General features: G+C 43.6%; 1 protein-coding gene across 1 annotated transcript in view; it reads right to left on the bottom strand.

Moving 5' to 3' along the window:
- The window catches only part of gdpd2 (glycerophosphodiester phosphodiesterase domain containing 2), a 77762-nt gene that overhangs the window by 46963 nt on the left and 12995 nt on the right, over positions 1-17804 (bottom strand). The window contains exons 3-5 of the mRNA XM_060832304.1: positions 16903-16996; positions 6838-6983; positions 6449-6531 (exon numbers count right to left, since the gene is read on the bottom strand). Coding sequence (XP_060688287.1) covers positions 6449-6531; positions 6838-6983; positions 16903-16996 — 323 coding nt within the window. The remainder of the gene's footprint in view (positions 1-6448; positions 6532-6837; positions 6984-16902; positions 16997-17804) is intronic.

The following is a 17804-nucleotide window of genomic DNA, read 5'->3' as shown; positions in this document are numbered from 1 at the left end:
TTACTATAAATTGTGTCCTATGATCTGCCCCACATGATGAAGGAGATGAGCTCCGAAAGCTTGTGCTTCCAAATAAACCTGTTGGACTACAATCTGGTGTTGTGTGATTTTTAACTTTGTCCACTCCAGTCCAACACCTGCACCTCCACATTACAAGTAAGTGAACAATGGTTTCTTTCCCACCACAGTTATCTTAAGAACAATTTGTAACGCCGGTGAGACTCTGAGCAGAAGGATTCAACTGGAAGTGCCTTTCTCACAACTAGTCAAACTACATCATGTTTGAAAGTTCTGGTAATAAGCCATTGAACCAAGTGACTTTGATAGACTGCTCCTGAAACCATTGACAGGATGATTGTCTCCTCCTGCAGTGATTTGGGGACATTATATGCTGGCCATTCTTCTTCCTGCAAAACCTTTTCCATGAGGGACAGATGGGCAGCACGGTGGCACAGCGGTTTGCACTGCTGCCTCACAGCGCCAGAGACCCAGGTTCAATTCCCACCTCAGGCGACTGACTGTGTGAAGTTTGCACATTCTCCCCGTGTCTGCGTGGGTTTCCTCCGGGTGCTCCGGTTTCCTCCCACAGTCCAAAGATGTGCAGGTCAGGTGAATTGGCCAAGCAAAATTGCCCGTAGTGTTAGGTAAGGGGTAAATGTAGGGGTATGAGTGGGTTGTGCTTCGGTGGATCGGTGTGGATTTGTTGGGCCGAAGGGCCTGTTTCCACGCTGTAAGTAATCTAATCTAATAATATGGCATTGTCCAACTGCTTGGAACATTCTACTGCAATGTTGCCAGACCCATCCATCACAAGACAAGTCGAAATTAAGCACATAATGTACAAATCTATACATAATTGGGAACAAAATGTGCCCAGCATCAACCTCATCATTGTGTGTGCAACTGTATCAAGCTGTGAATGAACCCTCCATCTGCAAACACCAAGTGTCACTATGTATTGAGGCTCTAACTTTGCCTAATGTTGCAAGGTATTTTTTTTAACAAATTATGAGACCACTATGTTGTTATGCATTAGTATTCTGCAGCCAGGGTTTGGTTGTGTGCTTCCCTAACAAGATAGCCCCATTAACGTTCCGTGTAGCATTCTATGCAGTTGAAACAAGGAAGTTTAGATCAACATAATCCCAAAATGAAGCAGGGGAGAAATATGCTTGGTTGTAAAGGCCTCAACAGAATCAACCATGTTACTGAATAAAATGCTTAACCACACTTAGATGACCTTTGTGTTTAAGTGCAAGAGAGATAGGAAACAGCTCTGATTGAGTGCATGCAGCTATTGGGTAAGAAATCATATTTTTAAAATTTTCTACAAATCTAATGTAGTTTGGGTTTTCATAGTTAGCATTAAATTGAAATCTACAGTTTAAAGTCTGCAGTTGTCAGCCGAAAGCATGGTTTTAATAAGGTTTCCAGTGAAAGTGCAGCTTAATTAAGAACCAGCTAAAGATAGACTTTTTCTCTTAGGAGCAAATAAAACTAATCAACTTAGTGTGACTAGTACTTGAGTACTACTCACAGTAAAGAGCTGGCAATAAGGATTAGGGGAGTTCAGGGGAGGAACAGAAAGAGGTGTACTATTGTTTTCGCTTTCTCTGAACATTCTTTGCTTCAGGAACTGAGACTTTGCTACAGGAGAAGGAGCTGGTTATTTAGGTATGCGGTAAGTGACTAAGGTCCATTGTATTGCTCAGGTTCCAATTATATAACCACTTATAGTACGGTTAATACAATGCATAGAAATATAACTGAATATGAAATTGACAAAAATAATGATGTAAAAGCAACATGCTGTGAATGTTAGAGATTTGGAAATAGTTTTAGAGAAACTCAGCTGGTCTGTCAGCGAGGCAAAAGTGAGGACTGCAGATACCGGAAATCAGAACCTACATTAGAGTGGTGCTGGAAAAGCACAGCAGGTCAGGCAGCATCCTATGAGCAGGAATATCGACACTTTGGGCAAAATCCCTTTATCAGGAATGAAGGCAGGAGCCTCCAGGGTGGAGAGATAAATGGGAGGGGGGTGGGACTGAGGAGGAAGGTAACCAAGAGTACAATAGGTGGATGGTGGTGGGGATGAAAGTGATAGGTCAGACAGGAGGGTGCAGCAGATAGGTGGGAAGGGAGATTGGCAGGTAGGATAGATCATGAGGATGGTGCTAAGTTGGAAGTTTGGAACTGGGGTAAGGTGGGGGGAGGGGAAATGAGGAAATTGGTGAAGTCCACATTGATGCCCTGGGGTTGAAGTGTTCTGAGGCGGAAGATGAAGCATTCTTCCTTCAGGCATCCGGTGGTGAGGGAGCAGCAATGGAGGAGGCCCAGGGCCTGCATGTCATCGGCAGAGTGGGAGGGGGAGTTGAAATGTGAGGTTGATTGGTGCGGGTGTCTCGGAGATGTTTCCTAAAGTGCTCTGCGAGAAGGTGTCCAGTCTCCCCAATGTAGAGGAGACCGCATTGGGAGCAACAGATACAATAAATGACATTGGTAGAGGTGCAGGTGAAACTTTGTTGGATGTCGAAGGCTCCTTTGGGGCCTTGGATGGACTTGAGGAGGGAGGTGTGTGCCCAGGTTTTGCAATTCCTGCAGTGGCAGGGGAAGGTGCCAGGAGGGGAGGGTGGGTTGTTGGTGGGCATGGTCCTGACCAGGTAGCCATGGAGGGAACAGTCTTTACAGAAAGCGGAAAGGGGTGGGGAGGAAAATATATCTCTGGTTGTGGGGACTGTTTAGAGATGGCAGAAATGTCGGCAGATGAGGTGGTTTATGCGGAGGTTGGTAGGGTGGAAGGTGAGGACTGGGGGATTCTGTCCTTGTTACGGTTGGGGTGGGGTTTGAGGGCGGAGGTATGGGATGTGGATGAGATGCGTTGGAGGGTATCTTCAACCACATGGGAAGGGAAATTGCGGTCTTTAAAGAAGGAGACCATCTAGTGTGTTCTGTGGTGGAACTGGTCCTCCTGGGAGCAGATACGGTGGAGGCGGAGGAATTGGAAATACAGGATGGCATCTTTGCAGGAGGTAGGGTGGGAAGAGGTGTAATCCAGGTAGCTGTGGGAATTGGTGGGTTTGTACAAAATGTCAGCGTCAAGTCGGTCATCATTAATGGAGATGGAGAGGTCCAGGAAGAGGAGGGAGGTGTCAGAGATGGTCCAGGTAAACTTAAGGTCAGGGTGGAATGTGTTGGTGAAGATGATGAACTGCTCAACCTCCTCGTGGAGGGTGGGCTGTCAGCTAACTGGTCACAGCAGTATAAGAAGTTATTCAAAACTGAGGAGTTGCAGCAGGAAACTGTACACTGAGGAAGATTGATATAATTTTCTGCAGGAAAAAACATGAGTCTAGATGTCTACGTTGCCTGCCGGAAGCCAGGGTTTGGAACATCTGCTCAGGGTTGGAGAGGAATGTACGGTGCTGCCTCACAGAGCTAGGGACCTGGGTTCGATTCCAGCTTTGGGTGACTGGGTGGGTTGCACTTCAGAGGGTCAGTGTGGACATGTTGGGCCGAAGGGCCTGCTTCCACACTGTAGGGATTCTATGATACTACTGCGATGGAAGAAAGCAGCTCATTTCCACTTTTTGAGAGCAACTAGCCAACAAGTGCTGGCCCACATCCCACAACTAACCGGACTCCGAACTACATTCCAACCAACCGGACTCCGAACTACATTCCAACCAACAAAATTCGGACCCAACATAGTCTCTCTCCCACATCCCATAAGTAAATTAAAAATAAGTAGGGATAGCATCAGTCCAGGAAAGTTGGATATTGAAACAGCATGTAGGAATAAATTATTGCAGATACTGGAATCTGTACTGAAAACAACGAATACTACAGATCACATTGGGTCAGACAGCATCCATGGAAAGAGATCAAGCTAACGTTTCAAGTCTAGATAATTCTTCATCAGAGTTTGAAGACTCTTCACCAGGCAGTATAGATGGCCTGATCAGATCGACTAATATATGCTGTGGATAAAGAGGTTCTAGTGGAAGAATCACAGAATCCCTACAGTGTGGAAACTGGCCATTTGGCCCAACAAGTTCATACCGATCCTCTAAAGAGTATCCCACCCAGACCCTTCCCCTACCTTATTACTCTACATTTCCCATGTCTAATACACCGAATCTACACATCCCTGAACATTATGGGCAACTTAGCATTGCCAATTCACCTAACCTTTGGATTGTGGTAGGAAACCAGAGCACCTGGAGGAAGCCCATGTACACATGGGGAGAATGTGCAAATTCCACACAGATAGTTGCTTGAGGCTGGAATCGAACCCAGGTCCCTGGCATTGTGAGGCAGCAGTGCTAATCACTGAGCCACCATACCACCCTTGGCCACTGTGCCACCCTCCTTTGATTTCGAGAAGACATTTGATAAGGTGTCACATCAAAGATTATTGTGGAAAATAAAAGCACATGGTGTAGGGAGTAGCATATTGGCATTGATAGAAGATTAGCTGGCTAACAGCAAGCAAAGAGTAAGCATAAATAAGTCTTCTTCAATTTGATATGATATAATGAGTGAAGTGCCAAAAGGATTGGTGCCAAGATTTCAACTAGTTACAGTTCACAACAATGACTTAGATGAAGGGATGGAATGTACCATTGCTAGATTTGTTGGTGACGCAAAAGTCGGTGGGAAAGTAAGTTGTGAAGAAAATCTAAAGAGGCTACATAGATATATAGGCACGTGAAGAGAGTGGCAAAGATGTGGCAATGGAATATAATGTGGGAGAAATGAAATGGTTCATTTTGGCTGGAAGAATAAAAAATAAGAATTACCATAATGTTGAAAGATTGTAGTGCTATGAAGTGCAGTTCTCATGCATGAATCACAAAAGGTTTGTATGTACTTAGATCAAGTAATTAGAAAGTTTATTCAGAGGGGAAAGTGGGGAGGTTATGCTTCAGTTACACAGCATACTGGTGAGATCACATCTAATACTGTGCCTGTTATTTAATGGAGATACAAAAGAGTTGGAGGCAGTTCAGAGAAGGTTCACTTGACTAATACTTGCAATAGTGGTTGCATTATGAGGACAGGCTGGACAGTCTAGGCCTGCATCTGTTAATTTTGAAGCGTAAGAAGTGACTTGATTGAGAAGGTGGATGTGGAAAGGACATTTCCTCTTATGGGGGAATCTAGAACAATGTTTGAAAATCAGGAATCACTCATTTAAAACGGAGATAATGATATTTTGTGAGTGCTGCTCCTGAAAAGGTGGTGGAGGCAGAGTCCTTGAATATTTTTAAGGCAGTGATTGATAACATTTTGTTAAGCAAGGAGTTGAAAGGTTAATAATGTGGGTATGCAGAAATGTGGATTTTTCATCACAATCAAATCATGACCATTTTGAATATTGCAGCAGGTTTGAAGGGCTGAACCATCTACTCCAGTTCCTAATTTATATGTTTATAAATGTGTAGATGCATGTATGCTAAAACTTCCACAGAAATATAACTCAACCAACCGGAATAAAATGGCTTGTGAGTAGACGAGTATCTGCCTGCTGGTCGGGCAGGGACAGTAATTACTGGCTAGGAGTCTGCTCAAGGCCTGGTTTCTAACATAATGGGCCCCATAAAGAGCTGTGGTCCTGGTTATTAAACCCTGATAAACACTTGATATCTGTACCCTGCCTGCTGGTGACCGTACCTTAAATCCAGCAGACTGGACAATGGTAGTGCAATAGAGAACCCCAGGTCTCTCAAATAGAAATTGGACTTGTGCCAAAAGCAAAAAAATCTCTATAACCTTCCTGCCATTTATGGGTGGTGTGGTGGCTCAGTAGTTAGCACTGCTGCCCTACAGCACCAGGGACCCAGGTTCGATTCCAGCTTTGAGTGACAGTTTGTGTGGAGTTTGCACATATGTGGATATCCTTCGGATGCTCTGGTTTCCTCCCACTGTCCAAAGATATGCAGGCTAGATGAATTGGCCATGCTAAATTGCCCATAGTATTAAGTGCATTAGTCAGAGGGAAATGGGTCTGGCTGGGTTACTCTTTGGAGGGTTGGTATGGACTTGTTGGACTAAGTGGCCTGTTTGAACACTGTAGGGAATCTAATCTAATCATGATTTCAATAACTTTTTTTTCCAAGCTTTTGAAGCCTTACCTCGGCCTAGAGTAAGGATTGAACTTTCTTAAGCAGGAGAAAAGTTCGAGTGGATATAAGTGTGTTCAAACCTCACAGAATTTTCCAGTCATTAATTCTGTTTCTCCTTTCACAGTTGCTGCCTGACCTGAGTACTTTCAATGTTTCTTGTTTGTATTTCATTTTTCTATCATGAGATTATGGGGGAGCTGACGTTGGGGTCAGAATGATTACAGAGGGATTGTGTTGGAAATGTTAGAAAATAATGAAATCAAATCAGTAAGATAACTCCAATACACGTGATGGTTTTAAAACGGCTCCTCATCACATACCTGATCTGTACATCACTTTCAAAAGTAGATGCCTCACATTTCACAGTTTCCTCAAATGACATCAGGGTATTCTCTGGCGCCAACTAAAACAATATATAGAACTGTCACCATCTAATGCATCCTATGCATAGCAACAGTATTAAACACATCCTAGCCAAGTCCCATCGATAAAGAACATGTTAATTCAATATTAACTGTGTTTAAATGTAAAGATTCTGGTTATTCACTTCAGCCCTCACAAATAGATACAGTCTGAGACAGTGTTTGCTACATTAGCAGGTGTATACTTGTATTGTGTAACTCGCTAAATTATTGTTAAAATGTGTAAAATTGGCTCTAGTTCTATCCTTCACTAACTGTCTTTCTGGAATAGAATAGCAGGTACCTACCATGGGTGCTCCACGGTGTCCCATCAGGGCTGGTCGTGGTGGCAGATCTTCCCTTTCAATAATACAAGGGGAGGAAATTGCAAGTGGAATGAAATAAAGAATTATCACCACTCCAAGGTAGAACATTGGTATAATCACCTGCAAACCTGAAAACAAAAGTGTAAAGTGGTGACAAATCTCCATTGTTGAGATTTCAATACTACAACTATCCATTTCAGCATCCTGATCTTGATATTGAGGGGTAAGTAGACAAGTGAGGGTGAATTTTCTGACTGGGAAGCCCAGGGATACCAGCACCCTGGAGAAGGTACTGAATTTAAGGGTAGGTTCTGATTAACATCTTTGGACTTCATCTCCTGGTCACAGTCAGGTTGACAGAATGACAAATGGCCTTCAGCTCTGGATACAGTGGAGAGGAAGGAAGGAGAAAAAGAGTGGGTTGACATACTTTTGATTGGGGAAATATTTTGGGTTATGGTGGTCATTTGGAGGGGAAAGAGAGGGACACATTGACATTGTGTAGACTGATTGACATTGGAAGTTGAAAAACATTGGTGAATGCCATTGAAATCGTTATTGAAATAGATGGATATGATGAGATGAGGTTCAGGAAATTGTCAGAGGATGGTCTAATAATAGAATGAAGCAAATTTCCATGGAAGGGTAAGGATGAAAAGGGCAACACTTTCTTCGCCCACAATCGTGCACGAAAGACATTTTACAGTTTGCTCGAGTTGCTGTTTCCTCTTTTCATCTGCCAGGTTCCTGGGAAACTAGACCAACTAATAATAAACCTGAAATACAGAGTAAGTCTGAACTCATTAAAGTTCTCCCAGTTTGTCTCCATTACAACTGGACATTAAGATTTCTGTTTTAAAATTTGTTTTGAATCAACCCTGGTAACTTTAGTAATTTTTGTTTGGCTTTGACTCATTTTTGTTTTAGGACATCAACATTACAAGAATGTAAGGAAAAGAAACGAGAGTAGATAATGCAATCTATGAAACATGGTCTGGCATTAATAAAGCCATGCATGGACATGTACATCAACTCTATTTTCTGCCTCATCCACATATCACTTGATATATTACTTGATTCTCTTGTCCACTCAAAATATCTATCGATCAGCCTCGGTCTTGAAATAATTTATCAACTGAATATCCATAGCTCTTCACAGCGGACAATTACAAATAGTCACGACACTTTGAGTGAAGATATTTGTCTTCATTGCACTGGTCTCCCAGCAGAATCTTTGTTACTGCACATAAATAGTGTTGAAGTCATCAGGGTAATTTTCTTTTACTTTTGTGTTGTTGGCAGACAGTTCCCTTCAGGAACAAGACATACGCAGTACACATTTTTTCAACCATAAAGTGAGTTAAATGGTGAGTAAACATTTGGTTTTAATGATCACACTCTGAACTAAAGGGTCAAGCCCCACTCCAAATAATTCCAGTGAGTAATGATTAGACAATTATCTCCAAACATTGTATTGATAGCCAGTGAGGTAATTGGATGAAAATAAGCACAGATTGGCTGGTCCCAATTAATCATATAGTCATAGAGAAATACAACATGGAAACAGGCCCTTTAGCCTAAAATGCTACATGCTGATCATGGTACCCCCTCAGCTAGTTCTAATTGCTCACATTTGGTCCATATCCTTCTAAACTCTTCCCATCTATGTACCTATCCAATTTTTTTTTAAATGTTGCTATTGTACCGGCCTCAACCACTTCTCTGGCAGCTCATTCCATATACACACCACTCTCTGCATGAAGATATTGCCCCTCAGGTCCTTCTTAAACTTTTGCCCTTGAACCTATGCTGTCCAGTTTTCAATTCCCCATCCCTAGGTAAAAAACCTGCATGCATTCATCTTATCGATGTTACTCGTGATTTTATACACCTCAATAAGTTCACCCCTCTTCCTCCTACATTCCAAGGAACAAAGTCTTATCCCAGCCAACCTCTCCCAAAACTCAGGCCTACTCCTGGCAACACCCAAGTAAATCTTTGCACTCTTTCCAGTTTAACTATGTCTTTCCTATAACAGGGTGACCAAAACTGTACACAATACCCCAAGTGCAGCCTCACCAATGATTATACAACTGTAACATGATGTCCGAACTCCACACTGAACGCCTCAGCCAATGAAGGAGAGCATGCTGAATGCCTTCTTTACCACCCTGTCTACCTGTGATGCTGCTTTCAAAGCATTACGTACAAGGTCCCTCTGCTCCACAACAGTCCTTAGGACCTTACCATTTACTGTAAAGTCCTTCCTTGTTTTGACTTTCCAAAGGGCAAAACCTCACACTTATCTGTATTGAATTCCACTTGCAATCCTCAGCCAACTTCTCCATCTGATCAAGATCCCTCTGTAAGTTTTGATAAGCTTCTTCGCTACCAATGATATTTCCTAATTTTCTATCATCCACAAACATACTAATCATGCCTTGTACATTCACATCCAGACCATTTATATAAATAACAAATAACAAAACTCCCAGCACTGACCATTACTAGTGGCACATTACTAGTCACAGGCTGCTGGTCTGAGAAACAACCTTCAACCATCACCCTCTGCTTCCTACCATCAAGCTAATTTTGAATCCAATTAGCTAGTTCTCCCTAGATCCCATGTAACCTAACCCTCATGACTAGCCCACTGTGCAGGACCTTGTTAAAGGCCTTACTAAAATCCATGTATACAACACCCACTGCCCTGCCCTTATCTATCCTCTTGTTTACGTCTTTGAAAAACTCTAAATGATTTGTCAGACATGACTTTCTGTCCACAAATCCATGCTGACCATGTCTAATCAGACCTTGACTATCCAAATGTTGGTTGATCCTGACACATAGACTTTGTTTAGATTAGATTTGTTTAGATTCCCCAGAGTATAGATTTAAGGTGAGGGGGGAAAGATTTAATAGGGACCTAAGAGGCAACCTTTTCACGCAGAGGGTGGTGTGTGTATGGAAGGAGCTGCCAGAAGAAGTGGTGGAGGCTGGTACAATTATGGTATTCAAAAGGCATCTGGATGGGTATATAAATGGGAAGGGTTTACAGGGATATGGGCCAACTGCTGTAAATGGGACTAGATTAATTTAGGATATCTGGTCACCATGAATGAGTTGAACTGAAGGATGTATTTCCATGCTGTACAGCTCTACGACTCCATGACTCTAGGACTTGAGTTAGAACTCTAGGACTTGAGTTATAAATGGTATATATCTGTATACCATTTCCAGATGTATACAAATGGTTGAAAATTCAAATGTACTGTGGGTCTGAATTCTGGAGATGCTCTTTCTCAATGTAAAGATTCCTGGCAGCATCGAAAATTTGCACAATATTGTTATGAAGATGAAGGCTGCCAAGAAATTAGGAAACACTGTCTATCAAAGGTAACTTTTCCTATGAAATACACTCACAGTAAAAAGAAAGATGATGACCCAAGGAGATCTTCAGACCAGAAAGACAGAAGATGACAGCAGCTGTGTGATTTTGAAATTAAGTTGATGTAATTTTAATATGCATCTTATTGGAACAGTATATTGCTATAGAACTGGAGCCAGATAGTAAGCAGGTAAGAGAAAGGGGGGCTTAGAATTGTGAATAGTTGTAGTTAATGTTCACTTTTATAGATAAAAAAAATTGATCTTATTTTCTTTAAATTGTGGAATTTGGGAGTTCTCTGTCACTCATATTTTAACAGTTTATGAGGTGAGGTGAGATTTTTCTGGGTGTTGGGGTTTAAGTAGCAGAGGGGTTCACCTTCATATTGTAACAATATCCACATCAAAGTTCAATGAAGAACTTAGAGGAAAGCAAGCCAGGTGCAACACCAGGCCCACTTAACATTAAGGTGACAAGCACTGAAGCAAAACCACAAGATTACTTGCCTGCCAAACAGCAGAAACAGCATGCAACAATCAAAGCAAAGCAATCCCATAATCAATTGAAGAGATTTAAGTTCTTCAGTCCTGCCACATCCAACAGTGAATTATAGTGAATGATTAAATAACTAACAGGAAGAGGCATTATCCAGAAACATCCATTCACAATGATGGGGAGCACAACACATTAATGTAAACAATAAGGCTGAAGCATTTGCCACCATTTTTGGTCAAAGGTGCCAAGTGGTCGATGCATCTTGCCTCCTCCTGAAATTTCCAGTATCACAGATGCCAGCCTTCAGCAATTCAATTCACTCCATATGATGTCCAGAAATGACTGAAGGCACTTGGTGCCAGAAAAGAAATGGGACCTTAAATATTTTTGCAATAGCACAAAGCATTTTTAGTACAGAATCTGACGAAGGGTCACCTGACTCGAAACATTAACCGTTATCTCCTTACAGATGCTGCCAAATCTGTTGCGTCTCGCAGGATCCTTTGTTTTTTTCAGATTTCCAGTATCTACAGTTCTTTGTGTTTATTTTAAGGTGATAGAAACTACTTTTGAACTGAAAGCAACATTTGATTAAGTGCAGCATCAAGAAGCTCAAGCACAACTTGAATCAATGAGGGTCAGGGGAAATCTCTCTGGTAGTTGGAGTTATACCGAGCTGAATAGAAAGTGGTTGTTTTTGTTGGAGGTCATTCATCTCAGTCCCAGCACATCTCTCAGGGTACAGTTGTAAGCCCAACAAGCTTCAGCTGCTTCATCAATGATTTTCCTTCCATCATAAGGTTAGAAGTGGGAATGTTCACTGAGGATTGCACAATGTCAGTTGAATGTGTGACTCCTCAGGCTGTAAAGTACTTTTGTCCATTTTAAAAAGATCTAAATCAAAAATCCAGATTCGAGCTGACAAGTGACATTTAACATCCATGCCAAAGAAATGTCAGGTGATGATAATCTCAACAAGAGACAATCTACCACCTTGCCCTTGACATTCAAGGCATTACTATCACTCCAGTGTCAGTGCCTCCACCTCATGAAATTGAACTGGGTCAGCCTGTAAATACTGTAGTTACAGAGTAGGTCTGAGGCTAGGAAGTCTGTAGTGAGTTAATTATCTCCGAACACCCAAAGTCAGTTCAACATCTATAAGGAACAAATCAGGAATGTTATGGAATACTCTCCACCTGCATGGATGAATGTAGTTCCAACAAAACTCAAAAGGTTAGATACCATCAAAGATAAAGCAGTCCACTTGTCTCGCACTCCATCTATTGCCTTCAACATTTGTTTCCTCTACAATCAATATACAGCAGCAGCAGTGTGTACCACCTACACGATGCACTGCAGCAAACACCAAGACTCCTATGACAATACATTCCAAATCCATGATGATAACCACTGAGAAGCACAAGAACAACAGATGTATGCCACAGAGGGTTGGTGCAGACTCGATGTGCCAAATGGCCTCTTTAAGGAAAATAAATATTTCAGTCGCTTCAGTGTCGTTCAGTCAATTATCCTGGAACTCTCTGCCTAACAGCAATGTCAGTATACCAATCACTCCATTCAATGAACATCGTTGATTCAAAAAGACACCTCACTACTAGCTTCTCAAGGCAAATACAAGTCTACCCATCACAATAAACTTGATAGCAGAATCTACCAAGGGAAATTTAGATTATAACTTCTCACTTTAAAAAGTAGACTGAAATACAGCGACTTGCATTTTTTGCCATTGTGTTGTCTTTACATAGAACATAGAACATAGAACATAGAACATAGAACATAGAACAATACAGCACAAAACAGGCCCTTCGGCCCACGATGTTGTGCCGAACATCTATCCTAGATTAAGCACCCATCCATGTACCTATCCAATTGCCGCTTAAAGGTCGCCAATAATTCTGACTCTACCACTCCCACGGGCAGCGCATTCCATGCCCCCATCACTCTCTGGGTAAAGAACCCACCCCTGACATCTCCCCTATACCATCCACCCTTCACCTTAAATTTATGTCCCCTTGTAACACTCTGTTGTACCTGGGGAAAAAGTTTCTGACTGTCTACTCTATCTATTCCTCTGATCATCTTATAAACCTCTATCAAGTCACCCCTCATCCTTCGCCGTTCCAACGAGAAAAGGCCGAGAACTCTCAACCTATCCTCGTACGACCTATTCTCCATTCCAGGCAACATCCTGGTAAATCTTCTCTGCACCCTCTCCAAAGCTTCCACATCTTTCCTAAAGTGAGGCGACCAGAACTGCACACAGTACTCCAAATGTGGCCTAACCAAAGTCCTGTACAGCTGCAACATCATTTCACGACTCTTGAATTCAATCCCTCTGCTAATGAACGCTAATACACCATAGGCCTTCTTACAAGCTCTATCCACCTGAGTGGCAACTTTCAAAGATCTATGTACATAGACCCCAAGATCCCTCTGTTCCTCCACCTGACTAAGAACCCTACCGTTAACCCTGTATTCCACATTCTTATTTGTTCTTCCAAAATGGACAACCTCACACTTGGCAGGGTTGAACTCCATCTGCCACTCCTCAGGCCAGCTCTGCATCATATCTAAGTCCCCTTGCAGCCGACAACAGCCCTCCTCACTGTCCACAACTCCACCAATCTTCATATCATCTGCAAATTTATTGACCCACCCTTCGACTCCCTCATCCAAGTCATTAATAAAAATTACAAACAGCAGAGGACCCAGAACTGATCCCTGTGGAACTCCACTTGTAACTGGGCTCCAGGCTGAATATTTGCCATCTACCACCACTCTCTGACTTCAACCGGTTAGCCAGTTTTCTATCCAATTGGCCAAATTTTCCTCTATCCCATGCCTCCTGACTTTCCGCATAAGCCTACCATGGGGAACCTTATCAAATGCCTTACTAAAATCCATGTACACTACATCCACTGCTCTACCCTCATCCACATGCTTGGTCACCTCCTCAAAGAATTCAATAAGACTTGTAAGGCAAGACCTACCCTTCACAAATCCGTGCTGGCTGTCCCTAATCAAGCAGTGTCTTTCCAGATACTCATAAATCCTATCCCTCAGTACCCTTTCCATTACTTTGCCTACCACAGAAGTAAGACTAACTGGCCTGTAATTCCCGGGGTTATCCCTATTCCCTTTTTTGAACAGGGGCACAACATTTGCTACTTTCCAGTCCCCTGGTACCACCCCCGTTGACAGTGAAGACGAAAAGATCATTGCCAACGGTACTGCAATTTCCTCTCTTGCTTCCCACATAATCCTAGGATATATTCCGTCAGGCCCGGGGGACTTGTCTATCCTCAAGTTGTTCAAAATGTCCAACACATCTTCCTTCCTAACAAGTATCTCTTCTAGCTTACCAGTCCGTTTCACACTCTCCTCTTCAACAATATGGTCCCTCTCGTTCGTAAATACTGAAGAAAAGTACTCATTCAAGACCTCTCCTATCTCTTCCGACTCAATACACAATCTCCCACTACTGTCCTTGATCGGACCTACCCTCGTTCTCGTCATCCTCATGTTTCTCACATACGAAGGATTTTTCATGCCTTCTCTTAGCTCTCCTAATCCCTTTCTTCAGCTCCCTCCTGGCTATCCTGTATCCCTCCAACTCTCTGTCTGAACCCTGTTTCCTCAACCTTATGTAAGCCTCCTTCTTCCTCTTTACTAGATATTCAACCTCTCTCGTCAACCAAGGCTCCCTCTCATGACCATTTCTTTCCTGCCTGATAGGTACATACATATCAAGGACACGTCGTATCTGCTCCTTGAAAAAGTTCCACATTTCCACCACATCCTTCCCTGACAGCCTATGCTCCCAACTTATGCTCCTCAAATCCTGTCTTACAGCATCGTAATTTCCCTTCCCCCAATTGTAAAATCTACCCTGTTGTGCGCACCTATCTCTCTCCATAACCAAGGTGAAAGTCACAGAATTGTGGTCACCATCACCAAAATGTTCACCCACTAACAAGCCCATCACTTGTCCCGGTTCATTACCGAGTACCAAATCCAATATGGCCTCCCCTCTGGTTGGACAATCTACATACTGAGTTAGAAAAGCTTCCTGGACACACTGCACAAACACCGCCCCATCCAATCTACTTGATCTAAAGAGCTTCCAATCAATATTTGGGAAGTTGAAGTCGCCCATGACTACGACCCTGTGGCTTCTGCACCTTTCCAAAATCTGTTTCCCAATCTGTTTCTCCACATCTCTGCTGCTATTGGGGGGCCTATAGTAAACACCCAACAAGGTGACTGCACCTTTCCTATTTCTGACTTCAGCCCATACTACCTCCAAAGGCAGATCCCCCTCAAACTGCCTTTCTGCAGCCGTTATACCATTTCTAATTAGCAATGCCACCCCCTCTCCTTTTTTACCACCCTCCCTAATCTTACTGAAACATCTGTAACCAGGAACCTCCAACAACCATTCCTGTCCCTCATCTATCCATGTTTCCGTGATAGCCACAACATCGTAGTCCCAGGTACTGATCCACACCTTATTTCTTATACTCCTTGCGTTGAAGTATACGCACTTGAGCCCATCTCTGTGTCCGCAAGTATTCCCTGTCAGTGCTACCTTCTCCACAGCCTCCCTACATTCTTGGACATCCTGACAAACAGCTAGCTTAGTTACTGGACTACAAGTCCGGATCCCATCCCCCTGCCAAATTAGTTTAAACCCCCCCGAAGAGTGCTAGCAAACCTACCCCCCAGGAAATTGGTGCCCTTCTGAGGTCTGCAGATGCTGGAGTATCAGAGCTGAAAATGTGTTGCTGGTTAAAGCGCAGCAGGTCAGGCAGCATCCAAGGAATAGGAAATTCGACGTTTCGGGCAAAAGCCCTTCATCAGGAATGAGGAAAGTGTGTCCAGCAGGCTAAGATAAAAGAAAAGGAGGAGGGACTTGGGGGAGGGGCGATGGAGATGTGATAGGTGGAAGGAGGCCAAGGTGAGGGTGATAGGCCGGAGTGGGGTGGGGGCGGAGAGGTCAGGAAGAAGATTGCAGGTTAGGAGGGCGGTGCTGAGTTCGAGGGAATCGACTGAGACAAGGTGGGGGGAGGGGAAAATGAGGAAACTGGAGAAATCTGAGTTCATCCCTTGTGGTTGGAGGGTTCCCAGGCGGAAGATGAGGCGCTCTTCCTCCAACTGTCGTGTTGTTATGGTCTGGCGATGGAGGAGTCCAAGAACCTGCATCTCCATGGTGGAGTGGGAGGGGGAGTTAAAGTGTTGAGCCACGGGGTGGTTGGGTTGGTTGGTCGGGCGTCCCAGAGGTGTTCCCTGAAGTGTTCCGCAAGTAGGCGGCCCGTCTCCCCAATATAGAGGAGGCCACATCGGGTGCAGCGGATGCAATAGATGATGTGTGTGGAGGTGCAAGTGAATTTGTGGCGGATATGGAAGGATCCCTTGGGGTCTTGGAGAGAGGTAAGAGAGGAGGTGTGGGCGCAAGTTTTGCATTTCTTGCGGTTGCAGGGGAAGGTGCCGGGAGTGGAGGTTGGGTTGGTGGGGGGTGTGGATCTGACGAGGGAGTCACGAAGGGAGTGGTCTTTGCGGAACAATGATAGGGAAGGGGAGGGAAATATATCCCTGGTGGTGGGGTCCGTTTGGAGGTGGCGGAAATGACGGCGGATGATACGCTGTATATGGAGGTTGGTGGGGTGGTAGGTGAGAACCAGTAGGGTTCTGTCTTGGTGGCGGTTGGGGGGGCGGGGCTCAAGGGCGGAGGAACGGGAAGTGGAGGAGATGCGGTGGAGGGCATCGTTGATCACGTCTGGGTGGAATCTGCGGTCCTTGAAGAAGGAGGCCGTCTGGGCTGTACAGTATTGGAACTGGTCCTCCTGGGAGCAGATGCGGTGGAGACGAAGGAATTGGGAATATGGGATGGCGTTTTTACAGGGGGCAGGGTGGGAGGAGGTGTAGTCCAGGTAGCTGTGGGAGTCAGTCGGTTTATAGTAGATGTCTGTGTTGATTTGGTCACCCGAGATAGAAATGGAAAGGTCTAGGAAGGGGAGGGAGGAGTCTGAGACAGTCCAGGTGAATGTGAGGTCGGGATGGAAGGTGCTGGTAAAGTTGATGAACTGTTCAACCTCCTCGTGGGAGCACGAGGCAGCGTGTGTTGTCTTTATGTTACTCACTTCTTCTCTTTGACTCAAAAAGTTGATCAATGATGAACCAAGCCATGATCGTCACAGCAATAACTGCACCAAGGTGGAGGAAAGGAGCTGTAACCTGCATAGCAGAATACATCTTCAAACTTCAAAAATAAAAATTTTAAGCAATGTTAGCAAATTGTTTCTTCACTTTCAAAAATAGAGCAGAAACAGGGGTATTTATGATACAAACCACAAAGTTCAGTTACATGTAATTCTGTATGAATGAAATTACAAATTAAAAACAGACCATCCAGACCAAACAATAATCTATACTTTTGTTCATTCTCTGCATGTGGTAGTTTTAATCCCATATGCCCATTCCATTCCTTTGTTTATTTATCACTGTTTCCAATAATGAGCTGTCAAAAATACAGCAATGTTGATGTGGTGTCTGCTCCAATCACGTATTAAAGAGCCTTATATGATGTGAATCCAAAGTCTTAGAACTTTGTTAACAATGAGTTGAACCACATGTAAATAAATTATATGCTGCAATTACTGATACCATTTCCCATGAACAAGACAATGGGATTTGGCAGAAGTTGTGTTACTTTCTTTTGGCTGTGTCTCTGACACATATGGTTGGATGTTTTGCGGTTACAGACTCCGTCATATATGGCTAAAAGGTCAGGGGTGGGGTTGAGTGGGGGTGGGGCAGTTGTGAGCTGCAGACACCTAGAATTCCAGCAGCTGCATTACAACAATTTAACTGTTGGAAGCAGCGTTACTTGCTTTCATATGGAATCACTGCCTCTCTTTTGGGAAGAGGTCTTACCTTGAAGAGTTGCTAGCCATCTGACTGTCAGGCAGATAAATAGCTCTGCCAAGAGATGTGGTTATCACTGGTTAAGCCAGCACGTATTAACCACCCTGAATTGTTTTTG

Source organism: Hemiscyllium ocellatum, chromosome 11 (assembly GCF_020745735.1).
Source record: "Hemiscyllium ocellatum isolate sHemOce1 chromosome 11, sHemOce1.pat.X.cur, whole genome shotgun sequence".
In the NCBI taxonomy this organism is placed as follows: Eukaryota; Metazoa; Chordata; class Chondrichthyes; order Orectolobiformes; family Hemiscylliidae; genus Hemiscyllium; species Hemiscyllium ocellatum.
Note: the sequence above shows the minus strand (reverse complement) of the source record. Positions and strands in the feature narration are given on the sequence as shown.